General features: G+C 44.8%; 1 protein-coding gene across 2 annotated transcripts in view; it reads left to right on the top strand.

Moving 5' to 3' along the window:
- LOC130131332 (formin-like protein 2) overlaps positions 1-16,328 on the top strand; it is a 214,405-nt gene that overhangs the window by 107,727 nt on the left and 90,350 nt on the right. For both annotated transcript variants that reach the window (XM_056300987.1, XM_056300986.1), the window contains exons 13-16: positions 3,484-3,585; positions 6,356-6,576; positions 6,939-7,042; positions 7,951-8,142. In XM_056300987.1, the coding sequence (XP_056156962.1) occupies positions 3,484-3,585; positions 6,356-6,576; positions 6,939-7,042; positions 7,951-8,142 (619 nt within the window). The remainder of the gene's footprint in view (positions 1-3,483; positions 3,586-6,355; positions 6,577-6,938; positions 7,043-7,950; positions 8,143-16,328) is intronic.

The following is a 16,328-nucleotide window of genomic DNA, read 5'->3' as shown; positions in this document are numbered from 1 at the left end:
GACTATGTAATCGATGAGGTGCCAGATATTCTTTTGGCGTGAAAGTGTGTTCGTGACGACCAGGCTGTGTTCTGAGCACTTTGATAGCAGTAATATGCCGTTGGAGTTCGTGTTGCCAACAGCAACATGATAGACTGATACATAGACAGACACACACATGATAGACTGATACATAGACAAACACATGATACACTGATGCATAGACAGACACACACATGATAGACTGATACATAGACAAACAGATGATACACTGATGCATAGACACACACACATGATACACTGATGCATAGACAGACACACACATGATAGACTGATACATAGACAAACAGATGATACACTGATGCATAGACACACACACATGATAGGCTGATACATAGACAAACAGATGATACACTGATGCATAGACACACACACATGATAGGCTGATACATAGACAGACACACACATGATAGACTGATACATAGACAGACACATGATACACTGATGCATAGACACACACACGATAGGCTGATACATAGACAGACACACACATGATAGACTGATACATAGACAGACGCACACATGATAGACTGATACATAGACAGACACGCACATGATAGACTGATACATAGACAAACAGATGATACACTGATGCATAGACACACACACGATAGGCTGATACATAGACAGACACACACATGATAGGCTGATACATAGACAGACACACACACGATAGGCTGATGCATAGACAGACACACATGATAGGCTGATACATAGACAGACACACACACGATAGGCTGATACATAGACAGACACATGATACACTGATACATAGACAGACACACACACGATAGGCTGATACATAGACAGACACACACATGATAGGCTGATACATAGACAGACACACACACGATAGGCTGATACATAGACAGACACACACATGATAGGCTGATACATAGACAGACACATGATACACTGATACATAGACAGACACATGATACACTGATACATAGACAGACACGCACATGATAGGCTGATAGATAGACAGACACACACATGATAGGCTGATACATAGACAGACACATGATACACTGATACATAGACAGACACGCACATGATAGACTGATACATAGACAGACACATGATACACTGATACATAGACACGCACATGATAGACTGATACATAGACAGACACATGATACACTGATACATAGACAGACACGCACATGATAGGCTGATACATAGACAGACACATGATACACTGATACATAGACAGACACGCACATGATAGGCTGATACATAGACAGACACATGATACACTGATACATAGACAGACACACACATGATAGACTGATACATAGACAGACACATGATACACTGATACATAGACAGACACACACATGATAGGCTGATACATAGACAGACACACACATGATAGGCTGATACATAGACAGACACGCACATGATAGGCTGATACATAGACAGACACACACACGATAGGCTGATACATAGACAGACACACATGATAGGCTGATACATAGACAGACACACACACGATAGGCTGATACATAGACAGACACACACACGATAGGCTGATACATAGACTGACACACATGATAGGCTGATACATAGACAGACACACACACGATAGGCTGATACATAGACAGACACACATGATAGGCTGATACATAGACAGACACACACATGATAGGCTGATACATAGACAGACACACATGATAGGCTGATACATAGACAGACACACACACGATAGGCTGATACATAGACAGACACACATGATAGGCTGATACATAGACAGACACACACACGATAGGCTGATACATAGACAGACACACACACGATAGGCTGATACATAGACAGACACACATGATAGGCTGATACATAGACAGACACACACATGATAGGCTGATACATAGACAGACACACACATGATAGGCTGATACATAGACAGACACATGATACACTGATACATAGACAGACACATGATACACTGATACATAGACAGACACACACATGATAGGCTGATACATAGACAGACACACACACGATAGGCTGATACATAGACAGACACATGATACACTGATACATAGACAGACACGCACATGATAGGCTGATACATAGACAGACACACACACACGATAGGCTGATACATAGACAGACACACATGATAGGCTGATACATAGACAGACACGCACATGATAGGCTGATACATAGACAGACACACACATGATAGGCTGATACATAGACAGACACGCACATGATAGACTGATACATAGACAAACAGATGATACACTGATGCATAGACACACACACATGATAGACTGATACATAGACAAACACATGATACACTGATGCATAGACAGACACACACACACGATAGGCTGATACATAGACAGACACACACATGATAGACTGATACATAGACAGACACATGATACACTGATACATAGACACACACACATGATAGGCTGATACATAGACAGACACACACATGATAGACTGATACATAGACAGACACATGATACACTGATACATACACACACACACGATAGGCTGATACATAGACAGACACACACATGATAGACTGATACATAGACAGACACGCACATGATAGACTGATACATAGACAAACAGATGATACACTGATGCATAGACACACACACATGATAGACTGATACATAGACAAACACGATACACTGATGCATAGACACACACACATGATAGACTGATACATAGACAGACACGCACATGATAGACTGATACATAGACAAACACATGATACACTGATGCATAGACACACACACATGATAGACTGATACATAGACAAACACATGATACACTGATGCATAGACAGACACACACATGATAGACTGATACATAGACAGACAGATTGATAACACTGGTCTACAAAAATATAGTTTATTTTCTTGCATGGACTTTGGAAACTGTTTTTGGCTAATTTTGGGCTGCTGAATCCAAATCTGAGTTCAGATTTGCTCTATCACATCAAGTTTTTGTGCTATCTATGCTCCTTATTCAGGATTTTACAAAAGTTGACCATCTAGTCTGGCAATCTTGGTGGGGATAAAAATGACCCTATTCAATTCCTAAGTAATTTCATGCTAGGCTGAGTGTTTATTTATTCATTGTAATCATTTTTGCATCTATCGATCTTCTAATGCAACAGTGTTTTTTTTAAACTTTGGGTGTAAAATTGCTGTTTTCTCAAAAATAATGATTTTTCATAGTTCAAAAACCTGATGTGATAGGCAGAAACTAATGCCAGATTTGGATTCAGCACCCAAAAGTTAGCTAGAATCCGTTGAAAAGCCCCATGCAAGAAAAATTGTGTTGAGTTACACAGTTTATCACACGTTTTAGTCATCTCACTACTGCGTGTGTATGCATGTGTGTGTGTGTGTGTGTGTGTGTGTGTGTGTGTGTGTGTGTGTGTGTGTGTGTGTGTGTGTGTGTGTGTGTGTGTAGATGACAGAGCGTCTGCTGGACGTGGAGAACGAGGCCATGTTGAAGATTGTAGAGTTGGAGAAACAGCTGATGCAGACCAACAAGGAGCTGGACCAGCTACGGGTAAGACCACGTAACATGAAACCACAGAAGATAAGAAAAGACAGAGGACCTCCGTTTGTCCCTGTAGACCGTTTCAATATTTGTCCCTGTAGGCCTTTTGAATATTTGTCCCTGAAGGGTTTTTGAATATTTGTCCCTGTAGAACTTTTGAATGTTTGTCCCTGAAGGCTTTTTGAATGTTTGTCCCTGTAGGCCTTTTGAATATTTGTCCCTGAAGGCCTTTTGAATGTTTGTCCCTGAAGGCTTTTTGAATGTTTGTCCCTGTAGGCCTTTTGAATGTCCCTGAAGGCTTTTTGAATATTTGTCCCTGAAGGCCTTTTGAATGTTTGTCCCTGTAGGCCTTTTGAATGTTTGTCCCTGAAGGCTTTTGAATGTTTGTCCCTGAAGGCTTTTTGAATATTTGTCCCTGTAAGCCTTTAGAATATTTGTCCCCTGTAGGCCTTTTGAATGTTTGTCCCTGTAGGCCTTTTGAATATTTGTCCCCTGTAGGCCTTTTGAATGTTTGTCCCTGCAGAACTTTTGAATGTTTGTCCCTGTACGCCTTTTGAATGTCCCTGAAGGCTTTTTGAATATTTGTCCCTTGAGGCCTTTTGAATATTTGTCCCTGTAGGCTTTTGAATGTTTGTCCCTGTAAGCCTTTAGAATATTTGTCCCCTGTAGGCCTTTTGAATGTTTGTCCCTGTAGAACTTTTAAATGTTTGTCCCTGTAGGCCTTTTGAATGTTTGTCCCTGTAGACCTTTTGAATATTTGTCTCTGTAGGCCTTTTGAATGTTTGTCCCTGTAGGCCTTTTGGATGTTTGTCCCTGTAGGCCTTTTGAATGTTTTCCCCTGTAGGCCTTTTGAATATTTGTCCCCTGTAGGCCTTTTGAATGTTTGTCCCTGAAGGCTTTTTGAATATTTTCCCCTGTAGGCCTTTTGAATATTTGTCCCTGTAGGCCTTTTGAATGTTTGTTCCTGTAGGCCTTTTGGATGTTTGTCCCTGTAGGCCTTTTGAATGTTTGTCCCTGTAGACCTTTTGAATATTTGTCTCTGTAGGCCTTTTGAATGTTTGTCCCTATAGGCCTTTTGAATGTTTGTCCCTGAAGGCTTTTTGAACATTTGTCCCTGTAAGCCTTTAGAATATTTGTCCCTGAAGGCCTTTTGAATGTTTGTCCCTGTAGGCCTTTAGAATATTTGTCCCTGAAGGCTTTTTGAATGTTTGTCCCTGTAGGCCTTTTGAATGTTTGTCCCTGTAGGCTTTTTTGAATATTTGTCCCAGTAGGCCTTTTGAATGTTTGTCCCTGTAGAACTTTTGAATGTTTGTCCCTGAAGGCTTTTTGAATGTTTGTCCCTGTAGGCCTTTTGAATGTCCCTGAAGGCTTTTTGAATATTTGTCCCTGTAGGCCTTTTGAAGATTTGTCCCTGTAGGCCTTTTGAATATTTGTCCCTGTAGGCCTTTTGAATGTTTGTCCCCTGTAGGCCTTTTGAATGTTTGTTCCTAAAGGCTTTTTGAATATTTGTCCCTGTAAGCCTTTAGAGTATTTGTCCCCTGTAGGCCTTTTGAATGTTTTGTCCCTGTAGAACTTTTGAATATTTGTCCCCTGAAGGCCTTTTGAATGTTTGTCCCTGTAGAACTTTTGAATGTTTGTCCCTGAAGGCTTTTTGAATGTTCGTCCCTGAAGGCTTTTAGAATATTTTCCCCTGTAGGCTTTTGAATATTTGTCCCTGTAGGCCTTTTGAATGTTTGTCCCTGTAGGCCTTTTGAATGTTTGTTCCTAAAGGCTTTTTGAATATTTGTCCCTGTAAGCCTTTAGAATATTTGTCCCCTGTAGGCCTTTTGAATGTTTTGTCCCTGTAGAACTTTTGAATATTTGTCCCCTGAAGGCCTTTTGAATGTTTGTCCCTGTAGAACTTTTGAATGTTTGTCCCTGAAGGCTTTTTGAATGTTCGTCCCTGAAGGCTTTTAGAATATTTTCCCCTGTAGGCTTTTGAATGTTTGTCCCTGTAGAACTTTTGAATGTTTGTCCCTGTAGGCCTTTTGAATGTTTGTCCCTGTAGGCTTTTTGAATATTTTCCCCTGTAGGCCTTTTGAATATTTGTCCCTGTAGGCCTTTTGAATGTTTGTCCCTGAAGGCTTTTTGAATATTTGTCCCTGTAAGCCTTTAGAATATTTTTCCCTGACGGCCTTTTGAATGTTTGTCCCTGTAGGCCTTTAGAATATTTGTCCCTGAAGGCTTTTTGAATGTTTGTCCCTGTAGGCCTTTTGAATGTTTGTCCCTGTAGGCTTTTTTGAATATTTGTCCCAGTAGGCCTTTTGAATGTTTGTCCCTGTAGAACTTTTGAATGTTTGTCCCTGTAGACCTTTTGAATGTTTGTCCCTGTAGGCCTTTTGAATGTTTGTCCCTGTAGACCTTTTGAATGTTTGTCCCTGTAGGCCTTTTGGATGTTTGCCCCTGTAGGCCTTTTGAATGTTTGTCCCTGTAGAACTTTTGAATGTTTGTCCCTGTAGACCTTTTGAATATTTGTCCCTGTAGAACTTTTGAATATTTGTCCCTGAAGGCCTTTTGAATGTTTGTCCCTGTAGGCCTTTTGAATATTTGTCCCTGTAGGCCTTTTGAATGTTTGTCCCTGAAGGCTTTTTGAATGTTTGTCCCTGTAGGCCTTTTGAATATATTACAGGCCAAACACACAGACTTGTACGGTGTGATGAGGAAAGTTCTCCGAGATAACATAATGAAGCATAAGAGTGTTGCGGGTGAATATTCTTGAATAGCATGTCTGTGTGTACAGGAAGTCTATGCTAGTGCCAACACGCAGGTCCACACCCTGCGCCGGATGGTCCGAGAAAAGGACCAGACAATCCGCCGGCAGAGCCGTCTGGATCGACAGGCCCAGGAGGCACAGCAGGCGGGAGGCCCTGGAGGTCCTCAACCCCAGAGAGGAGAGGGCGATGGAGGGGTGGCAGACTCCACCTCCCCTTCACCTCCTCCATGCCCCAGTCTTTCCCCAAGGTAGAAGAGTTGCCAAACTACACTGATCAGTAAGACTAATGGATAGACAGAGACAAACTGACAGACAAACTGCACTGATCAGTAAGACTAATGGACAGACAGAGACAAACTGACAGACAAACTGCACTGATCAGTAAGACTAATGGACAGACAGAGACAAACTGACAAACAAACTACACTGATCAGTAAGACTAATGGACAGACACAAACTGACAGACAAACTACGCTGGTCAGTAAGACTAATGGACAGACAGACACAAACTGACAGACAAAGCAACAGATAGCTAGGAAGACAGACAGCATGATTGATTGATAGATGGATGGATTGATTGATTTATTGGTTGATTTATCAGCTTCCTCAGCCCTGAGACACTAGCATATCACAGCATGGGACCAGGAATGGGCGGAACTCCAGGCATGCCAGCTCCACCCCCTCCCCCACCTCCTCCGCCAATTCAGGACAGCGGTGAGTCTTAACCCAACTAATCATTGCTGAGATTTGATTTAGCCTTCCCCCCTAATGGCCTGACCCTAAAGACCTGAACCTGTTGTCAGCCCTGAAGCCAAAGTAGTGTTCAGACCAAGTTACCCTGTTTACAACTGGTCTTGTTAATGGTCAGCACATGACAAGACCATCAACACTTCATCAAGAGGCTAAAACTTCATTTTTTGATCACGCTGTAAAATCCCAGCTCTTAGGGCGTATAGGTAGCATCGTGGTCTAATCCGTTGCCTACCAACACGGGGATCGCCTGATCGAATCCCCGTGTTTCCACGGGCTTGGTCAGGCATCCCTACAGACACAATTGGCTGTGTCTGCGGGTGGGAAGCTGGATGTGGGTATGTGTCCTGGTTGCTGCACTGGCGCCTCCTCTGGTTGGTCGGGATGCTTGTTCGGAGGGAAAGGGGAACTGGGGGGATAGCTTGATCCTCCATCCTCCATGCGCTACGTCCCCGTGGTGAAACTCCTCACTGTCAGGTGAAAAGAAGTGGCTGGCGACTCCACATGTATCAGAGGAGGCATGTGGTAGTCTGCAGCCCTCCCCGGATCGGCAGAGGGGGTGGAGCAGCGACCAGGACAGCTCGGAAGAGTGGGGTACTAATACAGTTGGGGAGAAAAAAGGGGAAACCCCCCCTAAAAAAAAACAGCTAACCTTCCAGTTAATGAAAAAACAACTAAACACTGACTTACAGTGAATGACATTATTCAATGATAAGTCCTCTCTCTCTCTGTCTGTCTGTCTCTCTGCCTGTCTGTCTGCCCTTCTGTCTGTCTGTGTTTGTCTGTCTCTCTTCCTGTCTGTCTCTCTGTCTGCCTGTCTGTCTGTCTGCCTGTCTCGCTGCCTGTCTCTCTGTCTGCCTGTCTCTCTCCAGTGTCAAATGGGCCATACCCTGCACCGCCACCTCCTGCCCCCCCTCCCCCCCCTCCTCCCCCTCCTCCCCCCTGTCGGACCAGTGAACTCACTTCCTCCTCCGGCCTCATGCCCCCTCCTCCCCCCCCAGTTGCCCCTCCTCTTCCTGGATCAGGGGGGTCACCCACCGTCATCTTCAACTCTGGACTGGCAGGTAGGCTTGTGTGTGTGTGTGTGTGTGAGATAATATTTTACCCCTAACTCTGTCTCTCTGAATACTGGCAGTGGGTGAATGAGGCTGCTGCTGAGGGAGATGGATGCTGCTAAAGGAGATAAATGCTGCTGGTAAAGGAGATAGATGCTGCTGAGGGAGATAGATGCTGCTGAGGGAGATAGATGCTGCTAAAGGAGATAAATGCTGCTGGTAAAGGAGATAGATGCTGCTGGTAAAGGAGATAGATGCTGCTGAGGGAGATAGATGCTGCTAAAGGAGATAGATGCTGCTGGTAAAGGAGATAGATGCTGCTGAGGGAGATAGATGCTGCTAAAGGAGATAAATGCTGCTGGTAAAGGAGATAGATGCTGCTGAGCGAGATAGATGCTGCTAAAGGAGATAGATGATGCTAAGGAGATAGATGCTGCTAAAGGAGATAGACGATGCTAAAGGAGATGGATGCTGCTGGTAAAAGAGATAGATGCTGCTGAGGGAGATAGATGCTGCTAAAGGAGATAGTTGCTGCTGGTAAAGGAGATAGATGCTGCTAAAGGAGATAGGTGCTGCTGAGGGAGATAGATGCTGCTAAAGGAGATAGAGGCTGCTGGTAAAGGAGATAGATGCTGCTGAGGGAGATAGATGCTGCTAAAGGAGATAGATGATGCTAAGGAGATAGATGCTGCTAAAGGAGATAGATGATGCTAAAGGAGATGGATGCTGCTGGTAAAAGAGATAGATGCTGCTGAGGGAGATAGATGCTGCTAAAGGAGATAGTTGCTGCTGGTAAAGGAGATAGATGCTGCTAAAGGAGATAGATGCTGCTAAAGGAGCTAGATGATGCTAAAGGAGATAGATGCTGCTGGTAAAAGAGATAGATGCTGCTAAAGGAGATAGATGCTGCTGGTAAAGGAGATAGATGCTGCTGAGGGAGATAGATGCTGCTAAAGGAGATAGATGCTGCTGGTAAAAGAGATAGATGCTGCTAAAGGAGATAGATGCTGCTGGTAAAGGAGATAGATGCTGCTGAGGGAGATAGATGCTGCTAAAGGAGATAGATGATGCTAAAGGAGATAGATGCTGCTAAAGGAGATAGATGATGCTGGTAAAGGAGATAGATGCTGCTGAGGGAGATAGATGCTGCTAAAGGAGATAGAGGCTGCTGCTAAAGGAGATAGATGCTGCTGAGGGAGATAGATGCTGCTAAAGGGGATAGATGCTGCTGGTAAAGGGAGATAGATGCTGCTACTGTGGGAGATAGATGCTGCTAAAGGAGATAGATGCTGCTAAAGGAGATAGTTGCTGCTGGTAAAGGGGATAGATGCTGCTGAGGGAGATAGATGCTGCTAAAGGAGATAGATGATGCTGGTAAAGGAGATAGATGCTGCTGGTAAAGGAGATAGATGCTGCTGAGGGAGATAGATGCTGCTAAAGGAGATAGATGCTGCTGGTAAAGGAGATAGATGCTGCTGGTAAAGGAGATAGATGCTGCTAAGGAGATAGATGCTGCTAAAGGAGATAGACGATGCTAAAGGAGATGGATGCTGCTGAGGGAGATAGATGCTGCTAAAGGGGATAGATGCTGCTGAGGGAGATAGATGCTGCTGCTGTGGGAGATAGATGCTGCCAAAGGAGATAGATGATGCTAAGGAGATAGATGCTGCTAAAGGAGATAGATGATGCTAAAGGAGATGGATGCTGCTGGTAAAAGAGATAGATGCTGCTGAGGGAGATAGATGCTGCTAAAGGAGATAGTTGCTGCTGGTAAAGGAGATAGATGCTGCTAAAGGAGATAGATGCTGCTAAAGGAGCTAGATGATGCTAAAGGAGATAGATGCTGCTGGTAAAAGAGATAGATGCTGCTAAAGGAGATAGATGCTGCTGGTAAAGGAGATAGATGCTGCTGAGGGAGATAGATGCTGCTAAAGGAGATAGATGCTGCTGGTAAAAGAGATAGATGCTGCTAAAGGAGATAGATGCTGCTGGTAAAGGAGATAGATGCTGCTGAGGGAGATAGATGCTGCTAAAGGAGATAGATGATGCTAAAGGAGATAGATGCTGCTAAAGGAGATAGATGATGCTGGTAAAGGAGATAGATGCTGCTGAGGGAGATAGATGCTGCTAAAGGAGATAGAGGCTGCTGCTAAAGGAGATAGATGCTGCTGAGGGAGATAGATGCTGCTAAAGGGGATAGATGCTGCTGGTAAAGGGAGATAGATGCTGCTACTGTGGGAGATAGATGCTGCTAAAGGAGATAGATGCTGCTAAAGGAGATAGTTGCTGCTGGTAAAGGGGATAGATGCTGCTGAGGGAGATAGATGCTGCTAAAGGAGATAGATGATGCTGGTAAAGGAGATAGATGCTGCTGGTAAAGGAGATAGATGCTGCTGAGGGAGATAGATGCTGCTAAAGGAGATAGATGCTGCTGGTAAAGGAGATAGATGCTGCTGAGGGAGATAGATGCTGCTTAAGGAGATAAATGCTGCTGGTAAAGGAGATAGATGCTGCTGGTAAAGGAGATAGATGCTGCTAAGGAGATAGATGCTGCTAAAGGAGATAGACGATGCTAAAGGAGATGGATGCTGCTGAGGGAGATAGATGCTGCTAAAGGGGATAGATGCTGCTGAGGGAGATAGATGCTGCTGCTGTGGGAGATAGATGCTGCCAAAGGAGATAGATGATGCTAAAGGAGATAGTTGCTGCTGGTAAAGGGGATAGATGCTGCTGAGGGAGATAGATGCTGCTAAAGGAGATAGATGATGCTGGTAAAGGAGATAGATGCTGCTGGTAAAGGAGATAGATGCTGCTGAGGGAGATAGATGCTGCTAAAGGAGATAGATGCTGCTGGTAAAGGAGATAGATGCTGCTGAGGGAGATAGATGCTGGTAAAGGAGATAGATGCTGCTGGTAAAGGAGATAGATGCTGCTGAGCGAGATAGATGCTACTAAAGGAGATAGATGATGCTAAGGAGATAGATGCTGCTAAAGGAGATAGACGATGCTAAAGGAGATGGATGCTGCTGGCAAAGGAGATAGATGCTGCTGAGGGAGATAGATGCTGCTAAAGGAGATAGTTGCTGCTGGTAAAGGAGATAGATGCTGCTAAAGGAGATAGATGATGCTAAAGGAGATAGATGATGCTGGTAAAGGAGATAGATGCAGCTGAGGGAGATAGATGCTGCTGAGGGAGATAGATGCTGCTAAAGGAGATAGTTGCTGCTGGTAAAGGGGATAGATGCTGCTGAAGTAGATAGATGATGCTGAGGGAGATAGATGCTGCTAAAGGAGATAGATGATGCTGAGGGAGATAGATGCTGCTAAAGGAGATAGATGCTGCTAAAGGAGATAGTTGCTGCTGGTAAAGGATATAGATGCTGCTGAGGGAGATAGATGCTGCTAAAGGAGATAGGTGCTGCTGGTAAAGGAGATAGATGCTGCTAAAGGAGATAGGTGCTGCTGCTGAGGGAGATAGATGCTGCTAAAGGAGATAGATGCTGCTAAAGGAGATAGTTGCTGCTGGTAAAGGGGATAGATGCTGCTGAGGGAGATAGATGCTGCTAAAGGAGATAGATGATGCTGAGGGAGATAGATGCTGCTAAAGGAGATAGATGCTGCTAAAGAAGATAGTTGCTGCTGGTAAAGGAGATAGATGCTGCTGAGGGAGATAGATGCTGCTAAAGGAGATAGGTGCTGCTGGTAAAGGAGATAGATGCTGCTGAGGGAGATAGATGCTGCTAAAGGAGATAGGTGCTGCTAAAGGGGATAGATGCTGCTGAGGGAGATAGATGCTGCTGCTGCTGTGGGAGATAGATGCTGCTGTTTTGGGAGATAGATGCTGCTGAGGGAGATAGATGCTGCTAAAGGAGATAGATGCTGCTGAGGGAGATAGATGCTGCTAAAGGAGATAGATGATGCTGAGGGAGATAGATGCTGCTGAGGGAGATAGATGCTGCTGGTAGAAGAGATAGATGCTGCTAAGGGAGATAGATGCTGCTAAAGGAGATATTTGCTGCTGGTAAAGGAGATAGATGCTGCTAAAGGAGATAGGTGCTGCTGGTAAAGGAGATAGATGCTGCTAAAGGAGATAGGTGCTGCTGGTAAAGGAGATAGATGCTGCTGAGGGAGATAGATGCTGATAAAGGGGATAGATGCTGCTGAGGGAGATAGATGCGGCTGCTGTGGGAGATAGATGCTTTCTGGATAATTCACTTTTCTTTTCCGCAGTTTCTGTCACGTTGTCTTGTTGGGTGGACATTGGATTGTTAGACTGTTGTTGGATTTTATTTAAATCATTGCTGGATTGTAGTTAACTGTAGTTAGATTGTAGTGGGACTGTTAAATGGTTGTGAAATTATTTTTTGTGTGATTGTGACATAATTACACAGAAGATGAAACTGCAGGATATTGTTGGATCAGTCAGAGTTGTGTATGGGCCTCTTCATCTACAGCTGGCTTCTGTTTCTTATGATGGAGGAACACCTCAGCTATCCCATAGTTTTCGCTCTTCCTCCTTCCTCTCATCCTACAACTTGATTCCTTCAAGTCACTCTCAGGTAGAAAGAGCAGTAGTGAGGTCAGAGGTGAGGCAAGAGGATTGTAGATTTGAGTGCATGTGAAGTCCAGTTCACTTCTCTATGTCATCAAGAGGCTGTGAATCGGACAATCACAGTATACAGGACTACATGAACACAAGCAACACAACAAACAAATCAAGCTGTCACGGTATAAAAGAGCTCAATAGTAAACACCGGTAGTCTACTACTGCTACTACTACTACTACTACTTTCGGCTGCTGCCGTTAGGGGTTGCCACAGCAGATCATCCATTTCCATCTCTTCCTGTCCTCTGCATCTTTCTCTGTCACACCAGCCACCTTCATGTCCTCCCTCACCACATCCATAAACCTCCTCTTTGGCCTTCCTCTTCTCCTCTTCCCTGGCAGCTCCATATTCAGCATCCTTCTCCCAATATACCCAGCATCTCTCCTCCACACATGTCCAAACCATCTCAATCTTGCCTCTCTTGCTTTGTCTCCAAACCGTCCAACCTGAGCGGTCCCTCTAATATAATCGTTCCTAATCCTGTCCTCCTTCGTTACTCCCAGTGAAAATCTTATCATCTTCAATTCTGCCACCTCCAGCTCCACCTCCTGTCTTTTCATCAGTGCCACTGTCTCCAAACCATACAACATAGCTGGTCTCACTACCATCTTGTAATCCTTCCCTTTAACTCTTGCTGGTACCCTTCTGTCACAAATCACTCCTGACACTCTTCTCCACCCACTCCACCCTGCCTGCACTCTCTTCTTCACCTCTCTCCTGCACTCCTCGTTACTTTGGACAGTTGACCCCAAGTATTTAAACTCATACACCTTCGTCACCTCTACTCCTTGCGTCCTCACCATTCCACTGTCCTTCCTCTCGTTTCACACATAGGTATTCTGTCTTGTTCCTACTGACTTTCATTCCTCTTCTCTCCAGTGCATACCTCTACCTCTCCAGGCTCTCCTCAACCTGCACCCTACTCTTGCCACAGATTACAATGTCATCCACAAACATCATAGTCGACGGAGACTCCTGCCTGATCTCATCCGTCAACCTGTCCATCACCATTGCAAACAAGAAAGGGCTCAGAGCCGATCCTTGATGTAATCCCACCTCCACCTTGAACCCATCTGTCATTCTAACCGCACACCTCACCACTGTCACACCTCCCTCATACATATCCTGCACCACTCCTACATACTTCTCTGCAACTCCTGACTCCCTCATGCAATACCACACCTCCTCTCTCGGCACCCTGTCTTATGCTTTCTCTAAATCTACAAAGACACAATGCAACTCCTTCTGATCTTCTCTATACTTCTCCATCAACATTCTCAAAGCAAACATCACATCTGTGGTGCTCTTTCTTGGCATGAAACCATACTGCTGCTGCTGATCATCACCTCTCCTCCTCTTAACCTAGCTTCTATTACTCTTTCCCATATCTTCATGCTGTGGCTGATCAACTTTATACCTCTGTAGTTGCTACAGTTCTGCACATCACCCTTGTTCTTGAAAAGCGGTACCAGTATGCGTCTTCTCCACTCCTCAGGCATCCTCTCACTTTCCAAGATTGTGTTAAACAATCTAGTTAGAAACCCCACTGCCATCTCTCCTAAACACCTCCATGCCTCCACAGGTATGTCATGAGGACCAACTGCCTTTCCACTCTTCATCCTCTTCATAGCTGCCCTCACTTCCTCCTTCCTGATTCACTATCCCTACATCATCCAACCTTCTCTCTCTCTCATTTTCTTCATTCATCAGCCCCTCAAGGTACTCCTTCCACCTTCTCATCACACTCTCCTCGCTTGTCAGCACATTTCCATCTCTATCCTTGATCACCCAAACCTGCTGCACATCCTTCCCAGCTCAGTCCCTCTGTCTAGCCAATCGGTACAAGTCCTTTTCTCCTTCCTTAGTGTCTAACCTGTCATACAACTCACCATACACCTTTGCCTTTGCCACCTCTCTCTTTGCTTTACGCTGCATCTCCTTGTACTCCTGTCTGCTTTCTTCATCTCTCTTACTATCCCACTTCTTCTTTGCCAACCTCTTCCTCTGTATAATTTGCTGTACTTCCTCATTCCACCACCAAGTCTCCTTGTCTTCCTTCCTCTGTCCTGATGACACACCAAGTACCTTCCTAGCTGTCTCCCTCACTATTTCTGCAGTGGTTGTCCAGCCATCTGGCAACTCTTCACTAACACCCAGTTCCTGTCTTAACTCCTGCCTGAACTCCACACAACAGTCTTCCTTCTTCAACTTCCACCATTTGATCTTCGGCTCTGCCTTCACTCGCTTCCTCTTCTTGGTCTCCAAAGTCATCCTACAGACCACCATCCGATGCTGCCTAGCTACGTTCTCCCCTGTCACCACCTTGCAGTCTCCAATCCCTTTTAGATGGTGCCTCCTACATAAGACATAGTTCACCTGTGTGCACTTTCCTCCACTCTTGTACGTCACCCTGTGTTCCTCCCTCTTCTTGAAATATGTATTCACCACAGCCTTTCCATCCTTTTCGCAAAATCCACCACCATCTGTCCTTCCACATTTCTCTTCTTGACTCCATACCTTCCCATCACCTCCTCATCCCCTCTGTTCCCTTCACCAACATGTCCATTGAAGTCCGCTCCAATCACCACTCTCTCCTCCTTGGGTACCCTCTCCACCACATCATCCAGCTCACCTCAGAATTCTTCTTTTTCATCCATCTTACACCCAACTTGCGGGGCATATGCGCTGATAACAGTCAGCAATAAACCTTCAATTTCCAACTTCATACTCATCACTCTGTCTGACACTCTCTTCACCTCCAGCATGCTCTTGACGTACTCTTCCTTCAGAATTACCCCTACCCCATTTCTCCTCCCATTCACACCATGGTAGAAGAGTTTGAACCCACCTCCAATACTCCTGGCCTTACTCCCCTTCCACCTGGTCTCTTGCACACACAGTATGCCTACCTTTCTTCTTTCCATCATGTCAGCCAGCTCTCTCCCTTTACCAGTCATAGTACCAACATTCAAAGTTCCAACTCTCACCTCTACATGCCTACCCTTCCTCCTCTCTAGCTGCCTCTGGACATGCTTTCCCGCTCTCCTTCTCCTTCGCCCAACAGTAGCATAGTTTCCACCGACACCCTGCTGGTTAACAGTACCAGTGGCGGTCGTTGGTAACCCGGGCCTCGACCGATCCGGTATGTAAGTCTTATTTATGATCCGCATATTTGATTTGGCAAAGATTTTATGCCGGATGCCCTTCCTGACGCAACCCTCCCCATTTGTCCGGGCTTGGGACCGGCACTAAGGATGCACTGGCTTGTGCATCCTAAGTGGCTGGGTTACATCAGATAAGGAACAACTTCCTAAAAACCTTTAACAGGGAGAAACAATAGAAAGAAATCTCAGGGAGAGCAACAGAGGAGGATCTCTCTCCCAAGACGCACAATGTGCAATGATGTTGTGTTCACACAATTTACACAATACAACATTGAAAGAGGATAATGGAATTATAATGGAATTATAGAATATATGAAGAACATGATGAGGAGGATCCCAAGCAGTGTCCAGACGCCATCGGAACAGCCCAGGACCCGAGCCACATGACCAGCATCACCATGTTAAAAATAGAAAATATTAGTCA

Source organism: Lampris incognitus, chromosome 21 (genome assembly GCF_029633865.1).
Source record: "Lampris incognitus isolate fLamInc1 chromosome 21, fLamInc1.hap2, whole genome shotgun sequence".
Lineage (NCBI taxonomy): Eukaryota > Metazoa > Chordata > Actinopteri > Lampriformes > Lampridae > Lampris > Lampris incognitus.
Note: the sequence above shows the minus strand (reverse complement) of the source record. Positions and strands in the feature narration are given on the sequence as shown.